General features: G+C 42.0%; 1 protein-coding gene across 1 annotated transcript; it reads right to left on the bottom strand.

The window, feature by feature from the left end:
- Positions 1 to 1055: 1055 nt before the first annotated feature.
- Positions 1056 to 8859, bottom strand: HIGD1C (HIG1 hypoxia inducible domain family member 1C). Its single transcript, XM_063123123.1, has 4 exons — positions 8785 to 8859; positions 5164 to 5282; positions 1476 to 1610; positions 1056 to 1328 (listed from the first exon to the last, which is right to left on the bottom strand). The coding sequence occupies exons 2-4, from the start codon at positions 5255 to 5257 to the stop codon at positions 1264 to 1266; spliced, it is 294 nt and encodes a 97-aa protein (XP_062979193.1). The 5' UTR covers positions 5258 to 5282; positions 8785 to 8859; the 3' UTR covers positions 1056 to 1263.
- Between the last annotated feature and the right edge of the window lie 1250 nt (positions 8860 to 10109).

Here is a 10109-nt window from a genome sequence, read left to right as displayed (position 1 = left end):
TCATACAGGTTTTATCACACACTTTTCTCTGTATTTTACCACACATTATCATCTGATGTGCTATAGAATTCCCTTTATCACTTGGCAGAAAAATGCAGATGATCAAGCTGTTCCCGGAGAGAGGGCCTATCCCCAAGGTAATGTGGTTGACTCTGTCATCTCTCAAAATGAAATTAATTGCATTGTATTTGAAGGCCATTTCATACCTTACGCCAACATAAGCTGTCAATTGCCACTGTTTGAGCATTTAACAAGGAGCTGCAGCCAATCCTGGCTTCCTGACATGTGCAACTAAAAGTGGCCTTATTCTGTTCTTCCTGTGTTTTGAGATGGATGTTGGGGAAGGACTTGGAACAGTGCAATCCTATACATAGAAGTAAAGTCCTATTGATGTTACTCCCAGATAAATGGGCACAGGATTGCAGCCTAACTCAGTGGCAGAGCACATGCATTACAAGCAATTCCTGACATTCCCCAAAAGAACTTCCAGTAGCAGAGTTCTCTAACTGAGGCCTTGGAGAGCTATTGTCTGAGTCTGGTTCAGTCAGTATACGGCAGCATCACAGGCTCATGTATTAGCCAGGTTAATGCTCGAATAACAGGCATGATTGCTTGTGTTTCAGAAACCCTGAAACATCCCCAAACCCTGGGAGTGATGCTCTAGACTGGGTGGGCAACTTGTGGCCCTCCAGATGTTTTGTCACAAAGAAGAGAAAAAGGTTCCCTAGGATGCAAAAATAAATTAACAAATTTGTAATTTTAATTATCATTAATGTTCCAGCCCCCTGAAGAATGCCTCAAAACAAGGGACAGGCCTAAATCCATTGGGCTTTTTGTTAATACATTTATTTTTATCCTGAGAACCTATTTCTCTTCTTTCTGACCTACTTTGGACGCTCATCTCCCCTGCTTTTTCCTCCAGATGTTTTGGCCTGCAGTTCCCATCATCCCTCCCTGCTGTCTGTGCTCTTAGGTCTGATGGGAGTTTTAGGGCAAAACATCTGAAGGCCACCAGTTGCCCACCCTTGCTCTAGACCCAGCACAAAGCTCCGAAGTTGAGGATTTACATTTGGAAACCAAGCGCAGATACAAGTCCACTGCTTGGCTTGAGCATATAGCAGCTCTTTTAATAAATAGCAGAGCTAGCAGAAATCTTGACACTATGCTTGGAATACATTTTTAAACGCTCTCATACATATAGGTATTCTAAAATAATACTGAAAAGTAATGCTTTGCTCTTCGTCTCTCCTTCTGTGAGGTTGATCATTTCTTCGGCCCACTCCCATCCAAGTTTTTGATGTAATCTGTGTACATAGAATATAGAACACCTAAAAAAAAAGAAAGAAACCAAACATGGTTGTTGCTAATGGTTGCTTCAATATCCTCTAGCAATTATGGACTGCGGGAGTGGGGTGGGTTATTACTTAACAACAATATTTTTGAAGGCCACTAGATACCAGAACTTGTTGTCTTACCTATTGTTATTGCACCTACAACAAAGCCTTGCGCTGCAACTCTCATGTGGATGAGATGAACTGACATTTTTTGGCTTCCTCTGTGCTTGAGCTTATAAAGACCATAACCTACTACAGCAAAGCAGCCCGCCAGCCCTGAACATTAAAGAGAAAGATGAAGTTCAGTAATGAACACATAAAGAGCCCTACTGGTCCAGACCAAGTTTCCATGTAGTCCAATGAAATTACATAAATACCTCTGTAACCATCTGCTTCCCAGGGTTCCTTCCTGAATCTTAACTGGTGGAGTCCTCAACATAGGCCATATTGCGTGACTCAACAGCCTAGCATGTGTCATTTAACCCACAGGGAGGCTGAAGCATATGCGGGATGCATGCAGCCACTTTTTTGCATATCCAAGCCCTGCCCCGGGGTTGTTGTATGGGGCAAACCCAGCAAGCATGACCCTAGAACAGACCATGCGTTATATGACGGTTGTTTAACCCTTGCATAACCCAGGTTTGCTCGATTCACACAACCCGCAAACAAGGGTTAGATATGCAAAGTGGCGCCCTCGGACATTGCAACTCATCATGGGTTAAACATGATGTCTGCGCTGTAATGTCTGAACCAGGTGAGACTATGGTGAGTTTGGTTCATATCTCTGCTTAGCCATGAAGTTCACTTCAACCTACCAAACTCAGTAGGCTGTTGTGAGTATAAAGTGAAGTAACTCCTTTATGCCAATGTTAGCAACTTGGAGAAAGGATGAAATGCAAATCCGGTAAATAAATCGTATTCATAGGGTCCTGTTCTCTGCCTTTTCTTACAGCTTGCTTGTCCCCATTCCAGTAAGTATTACGGGAAAAGTCAGCTTCAGGCTGTAATCTTATCCTTGGCAGTAAGCTCCACTTGAACTTAATGGGACTTACTTTTGAGTAGACAAGTTGTATAGGGTTGTGCCAGTTTGTCTCTGTTAAATTTGTGGGCTGGGCCAAAGTTATTCTCTCTTGATATCGAGAGTCACTAGGGCCAATTTGGGTGGGGTGGGGGGCGACGACCTGAAAAACCTAGATATAACACATACCAAATTATTTCTGTTGTTCTGAACACTAGGTTGTGTGTGACCAAATCTATGATTTTATTTTAATGGTCGGAATTTTTAAAACAGGCTCCTTTTTGAATCAGAGTGTTGTTTAAAGCAGTAAATTGTAAACACCAGCTCCTTTTGTTTCAACAGGATGTTTCATTTTCTGGGGCGAAGTTGGATGTTGTTTCCCAGACACATTCACTGTAACCATAACGACTCTCAATTTTTTATTTTGCTCTGAAGTGATATCCAGATGTGTTAAGCTTTATCTATTGAATGGCTTGCTCTTGGAAGATTAATCAGATAATGTAAAATTGCTTTCTTGTTTCTTCACGTTTGATACATAATTGAATATAATGACATTTCTTTTTTATCTTTCAACTGCAAGTGTCGTCTGAATGAGGCAAGCAGTGTCCTTGCAGCCAGCTTAATTGGCAACAGTGCATACAAATTAGCATGTGTTCGTGGCCATTGCATGTACAAATCACTTTAAATTCTGGAAAGGCTCCTGTTGTGATACAGTTCTGGAGATGATAAATGGAAAGGAAGACTAATGAAGGCTGATGGGTGACAGATTGCAAGGTTTCTGCTTACCTCTCTCAACGTGGGCACATCTTTTAAAAAGGAAATCCTCACCGCTAAAAGAAAATGTCATTCACTTGTCAGTATAAAATATATTGACTTTTCTAAAAAGATGGCTTACGTCCAAAGCATATGCAGATATGGATACATATTAAGTTTCCTGCCTATTGTTTATGCCAGGGTTTTCCAATTTCTGCATTCTCAAGGTCCATTTTGTTCTCAAGATGCTGATTGAATGAGCACAACAATCTAACCATCTCATCATGAATGGTCAGGCTCCATAATAAATTTAGCATAAGAGCTTCACTGGTATGAGGTTACTGATCTGGGTGATTGAAGCTTACATCCCGAGTGAGGTTGTTTATTCCAGGTTCATTCGTTGCATCAAGGGGCATTCCTGGGCTGTTTACAAAACCAGAGGGGAAGCAGAAGTGGCAAGCACGCAGCAGGCTCAGCCCCATCACTTCATGGGTTAAAGAACCAGTCATGATTCTAAATGTATATTATTTCTAAAACAAGAAAGAAATTTGCTACAAAATACTGGTCTTGAGCCACAAAATCTTGTTGTCAGCACAGGCTATGCACCCAATGGCTTGGGCTGTGAATACACAGTGCCTAATGAATAAGCTTGGGCATCCTGTTGGGGTACTTAATGGGATTTTTTTTCTATTCTTGAGTGTGGACTCTTCTCCACTACAGTAGAGAAGCCATTCTGTAGATAGAATCATAGAATAGTATGGAAGGGGCTATAAGGCCATCGAGTCCAACCCCGATACAGCAGAACAGACAGAATAGCATTTCTGCACATTAATTTTATTAAAACATTTATATCCTGTGATTCTGTCAAAGGACCCTCAAAGCAGCAGACAGCAATAATTTGCGAACAATTTAAAACAATAAAAGCAAACAAAAACATCATCATCATTTCTTACCTGCCTCTCCCTTTGGATTGAGGCGGGGAACAACATTAGTACAACAATACAATATAAATCAAATACATAGAATTAATTAAAAGAACATATAAGACCAATATAATATTAAACTAACAATCAGGACATCTTAAAATTCTTTGGTTTGAAATTCATTTGGGTAGGCCTGCCGGAAGAGGTTTGTCTTTAAAGCTGTCTTAAACTTGGAGGGTTAAGTTGCCGAAACTCCTCCAGCAGGCCATTCCACAGTTGGGGCGACAGAAGAAAAGGTCCTCTGGGTAACAGTTGTCAGCCTAGTTTTGGCTGACTGAAGTAAGTTCTCCCCAGAAGACTTGAATGTGTGGGGCGTATTGTACGGGAGAAGGCGATCCCGCAGGTAAACAGCAAAATTTATTTTTAAAAAACCCAGCTTGATATAGGAACCAGATATATGGAACAGGTAATTAAAGACACAATCCTATGGGATGCACCCTGGCTACTCATAAGCCTCCAAACTTGCCCTGCACTTAAGCTAGGTGGATGTTTTTTGCCCCTCTAGCAGTGGCTTTGGAGGAGAGAGGGAAAGGCTGGTCTCTTCCTCTTCCCGCCCCTGGAAATGCATCTTTTCCCCATCTCCACTTTCCATTTTGCGTGCACACAGAGGTAGCCAGCACGGTTGACAGCATGGTTTCCTGGATCCCAGCTTGGAGCCAGGAAGCTGAACAATCCTATGTCCTTCCAGATGCCATCTAGGGGGCATAAGACTGCTACCTCTGTTCCTTGATTGGAGTGACTGTCTCCACATCACTCTTAGGCATGTCATATTTATGACTTCAGATGCTGCTGTACCAATAACACTAAGCCTTTCTACTACTACTACTACTTATGTTTTTATGTCTCACATATATATCTCACCCTTCTTCCAAAGAACACAAGACAGCATACATGAGAGTTACTCCATTTCAGTTTCACAACAACCTTGTAAGGTAGATTGAGCTGAGTGTGTGCAACAGGTCCAAGATCAACCAGTGATCTTAACTGCCAAGCAGGGATTGAAACCCAGGTCTCCACAGCAATACTCTAGATAGTATTCAACACGATCTCTTGAATGCTTAAAGGTTCAACTCACCTATGGGGACGAAGGGGGAATCCCGAGATTTTCTAACTAGTTTAGATGTTTGACTGTCATCTTCGCCTGGAGACCAGTGCTCATCAGAAGACATTGCTCAGGTCTGCGGAGGGAAAGGGCTGAAAAAGTTGAGAAATAATAACGTATCTTGGGAAAACAGAAAAATGACTGATAGGCATTCTGGTTACCGCCAACATCTGAAGAGGGACATACGGCAAGTATGCTTTGGTACATTTTCTTTCAGCTAGAGCTTTTACTGAACATCTACTGTAGTAGTATTCATTCACTAGATAAACTGGGGCTGCATAATTCCCACATCAACTGTGTTTCAGGGCACCTTATACCTCCTTCTCTCCATACATCTGGAGCCAATTTTTTTACTGAATGATTCTCAGCCAAAGAATGCTGGTAACTGAGGCCTTAGCTAGACTTACCTTATAGTCCGCGACGGAGGAGGGAAGATCTCATGTTGTGACTACCGCGAGATCCCTCCTCCATTTACACGTGAGGCACGATGACCTCAGGAAGACAGGTGTTGCGTCTGCCTTTTTTTATTTTTAAAGAGGACAGAGCGCACAAACGCTTGTGCGCTAAAGGTAAGTTTTTTAAAAATGTTAAACTACTTTCCCCGCTCCCCCCACCTTAACCCCAATGGGCGCAGTGCTCCTGGGGAGCGCTGCGCCCCGTGCACGGCTCCCAGCTTTGTGTGAGTATTCGTGCGGAGCTGGGTCAAACTGTGGCAATGGGCCACACGTTCTGCAGTCTCAGGCTCAGCCCTGGACCGTGGAAAAATTGGGCCCAAAGGGGAAGGGTTTATCCCAGGGCAAGGGAGGGATGATCCCTCCTTGATCCCAGGATCCCCTGTGCGTCATGTGGACGCACAGGGACGATCCCGGGGTTCACCCCATGATAAAGTCCGGTCTAGCTAAGGCCTGAGGCTACATGGGAGAGGGAAAGGAGATATGACTTTGTGAGCAGTATAGAAGATAAGCTTGTCAAGGGATGAGGATATTACAATGCAGGTTGAGGTCTATGAGGAAAGGTTGAAGGAGGTGGATAGGTTTAGCATGGAGAAGTGACAATCAAGAGATAATATGATAGCCACCTTCACATATCTGAAGAGCTGTCAGACAAGTAATGGAGCAAATGTATTTTCTGTTGCTGCAAATGGTAGAACTCAAACCAACTGGTTCAAATTATAAGAAAGAGGATTTCTCCTCCACATCAGGAAGAGCTTTCTGACAGTACAGTTCAGATAGTGGTGGACTCTCATTCATTAGCATTTTTTAAGCAGAGGCTGAATAGCCACATATTGGGGGATCTGTAGTTGCAGATTTCCTGCACCACCAGGTGGTTGGATTAGATGTTCTTTGAAATCTCTTATTCCATCAACAACTCTCTTAAATACTTCCTATATCCAATCAGGCTTTTTATTTTATTTTAATGAAAACCAAATGAACAGTAGCAGATGGATAAACGTTTTTAAGGTGTCATAAATTGTGAGTGTAGTGTATCTGCTCTTTTTATTATGTATTATATAGGAAATCTTAGACCCATTTCTGTCGTTGGAGGCTCAAGTAGCCGCCACGGCTCGGCATGCCTTTTACCGTCTTCGGTTGGTTCGCCAACTACGGCCTCTCCTGGACAGGGATAGCTTGACCATGGTGGTACAGGCATTGGTAACCTCAAGATTGGATTACTGCAATGCGCTCTATGTGGGGCTGCCCTTGAAGCTGCTCTGGAAGCTGGAGCTAGTGCAGAATGCTGCAGCTCGGCTGTTGTCTGGAGCTGCCCCTTTCCAGCATGTAACTCCTCTGCTGAGGGAACTGCACTGGCTGCCTATTCGCTACCGGGCCAGGTTTAAGGTTCTTGTACTTGTGTACAAAGCCCTAAACAACTTGGGGCCAGGATACCTGAGAGAGCGCCTTCTCCCTTATCAACCTGCCCAGTCACTGAGGTCATCCGAGGGCCTGCTCCTGGTGGTTCCACCTAGATCCATCCTCCGATTGGAATCCACCAGGGGAAGAGCCTTCAGCGTGGCGGCGCCCCTCCTGTGGAATTCCCTGCCTCTGGAGGTCAGGCAGGCGCCAACCTTGTACTCCTTTCGGCGCCTCCTGAAAACATCTTTATTCCAAGAAGCCTTTTTTTTTTAACATGCAGCCTTGGATTTCTGTGTTGTTGTTGTTTTGCTTCTTTTTAAATTTTGTTTTAACTGTTTTATTCTGTTTTTATTTTCATTTTACCTTGTACACCGCTCCGAAATGTTTTCAATGAGGAGCAGTATATAAATATTCTAAATAAATAAATAAATAAATAAAATAAATACATGTCATACTTTTCCCCTCCAGAAAACGAGTTACTCAAAGCAGCTTAAAATACACACAAGCACCTCAATCATTAAAACATCTATACCTAAATAAAAGTAGCAGCAAAGACAAAAAATAAAGAGCCAAAATTAACAACCAATACATTAAATTCAGCAACAACAAAATCAAATGATTGCTTGAACAGAAATGTCTTCAATTGCCAGCAGAACACAGATAAAGAGGACCTAACTTCTTGGTGCAGGGAGTACCTTTGTGCTGCCACAAAGAAAGCCCTTCCTACAAGGACCTCAGTGTGGCACACATACGGCTCTCCCCCAATTCAGGTAATCCTTACAACAACCCTGTGAGGCAGGTTAGGCTGAGATAGTTGCTGATTCATGGTCACCAATGGGCTCCATGGCTCAGTGGCGATTTGAACCTGGCTCCCCTTTGTTCTAGTTTAAATTTTACCAGGAACACGTTGCTGTCTTAATCCTTCAACTAATAGATTGGTATATAGTGTACACGGGTATATGTGACACTTTGTATAACAGCCATGCAAAGGCCTGGAATGCATGTTTTGGTTGAAGTAAATGTCTAATCTCAGAGTAAAGGCTTTGCAAAAATAATGGATCTACAGCAGTGATTAGGAATGTATACCCCTCCAGATGTTGCTGGATTGCAATTCCCATTATCCCTGATCATTGGCTATACTGCTAAGGCTGATGGCAATTGCAGTCCAACAGTACACCTAATCTACAAGACTCTTCTTGAAAGCCAGTTTTACTATTTAAACCACCCCTTAACATTAGCCTTGTTCTTAAGGCTGAATTGATATAGTTTTGATTCTTTGCCATCTCTTTATGCCTATTCTGCAAGATTCAAAAGCATGTAGGTTGCAGAAGCTTTTTCTCAAGTGAAAGTATTTACTGTGATCTTTTATTTCCAAAATCTAAATGCAGTACACTGAGCTACTAAAGACTTGTTCTTTTTCCAAGATCTTTTCTATTGCCCTTCTCTAAAACTATGTTCAATCTTTCATTCTCATCCAAGAGTTGGAAGGAGAGAGTATGTATAAGGAAAAGTGTAATGTACTTCATATCTATAATATATAGCATTTCTAAAGCCCTCATTCTTTTTCAAAAAATGTCTGCATTATGCAAACAAGACATGGTTAAACTGGGTGCTATATGAGTACCTCCTATATTTTTAAATTAATGCCCTGATGCCACTCTTTTTACCTAAGATATAGACACTGATTTTTAGTTTTGTTAGAAATTTTAATTTTTAAAAATAAAATAAATTGTTGGATTACCTTTGCTGCAGAAGCATTAACTGTCCATCTACTCTGTGGTCTCCTGGAAAAGATTATCTTGTATTGCAGGCTGAGGTTACTGCCAGTAATGAGGCACAAATGTAATTACCTATTGTTGAAGACAACATATGATCTAATATGGTTCTTCCCACAGGTTCTGTAAGCTTTGTTAATTTCATAATTGTTTCTAGAAGCACACAGGTTACAAAATATTTACTGCCTTAAGTTTAATGAGCAGAAGTGATCTTTATTCAAGAAGTAGACCAAAAGATTTCATCAAGTCACTTCTGAATTTAATTCTACTCAAGTCACTTACTTATATGGGACAAAGTCAAGGTGCTACAGATCTAGCCCCAACCATTCTGACGTTTCTGAGTGCACAACTTACATTTCCCTATATAAATGAATGGTTACCATTCCCTCTAATACAGCAGTTTTGTGTATGATAGGAAGGAATCTATCACCCAGATATTAAATGGCATGAGTACAGGGGGAAGAGTATTGTGTGTACTCCCAGACTTGCTTTATAGAGGTCCTCCCTATTTATTCATACATACATGCACACACTCACACTATCTTATCATCATGAGATTGCTAAATGAAAGGCTTGCATATTACTTTTGGGTATGTGCACCAAATAGCCACAAGTAACCTCCACATATCTTGGATTAGTGCGAGTAGCAGAGGATGCAACATTTAGAGATTCTAATTCTAAGTATCTTTATTCAGAAATAAGTCCCATAGTTAAATGCATACATGTAGGCCTTTTATTTTTGTCTAAACATGCATAGGATTGCACCCTAACTGGGTTTTTAATGTGTGTGGGGGGTCCATGAGGACATCTTCCATCTGGATTTTAATTCCTATGACAGACTTGACCTTGGGAGAGCTAGGGGTGGCGACAGCCGACAGAAAGCTCTGGCGTGGGCTGGTCCATGAAGTCACGAAAAGTCGGAAACGACTGAACGAATAAACAACAAAAGAAAGCAAAATTATGCTTAAAACGCAGGCCACGTGATCTGATAGCTTTGTCCTCCTAATCTAAAATGCGTGGGGCTGGCCAAGTAATGGTGAGAGGGAAGCTCTCTGTACATACTCAGAGGCGCCATTTTACCAATTCAGAGGTCTCCGACCAGAGCTATAGCATTATAAATAACTTCTGGGTCTTAAATCCTGGTGAGCTCGAACTGAACGCTGTCTACACCCACACTGTTCATCTCTCTCCTATCAAAATCCAAATTCAATTCGCCTGCCCCCCATTTTCTGTGTCCAACGCCCCTCACATCCTCACCCTTAAAAATCAATCCCCCCCTAACATCCCCCCT

This window comes from Elgaria multicarinata, chromosome 3 (assembly GCF_023053635.1).
Source record: "Elgaria multicarinata webbii isolate HBS135686 ecotype San Diego chromosome 3, rElgMul1.1.pri, whole genome shotgun sequence".
NCBI classification, from domain to species: domain Eukaryota; kingdom Metazoa; phylum Chordata; class Lepidosauria; order Squamata; family Anguidae; genus Elgaria; species Elgaria multicarinata.
This window is presented reverse-complemented; position numbering and strand designations above follow the sequence as displayed.

Excerpts from the sequence above, each read along its gene's own strand:
- HIGD1C (XM_063123123.1), bottom strand. The coding sequence starts at position 5,257 with ATGTCTTCTGATGAGCACTGGTCTCCAGGCGAAGATGACAGTCAAACA. Across the intron at positions 1,611-5,163 it reads TTCCCCCTTCGTCCCCATAG|GGCTGGCGGGCTGCTTTGCT; the intron begins GTGAGTTGAACC and ends TTTAATGTTCAG. Across the intron at positions 1,329-1,475 it reads TGTAGGTGCAATAACAATAG|GTGTTCTATATTCTATGTAC; the intron begins GTAAGACAACAA and ends CTTTTTTTTTAG.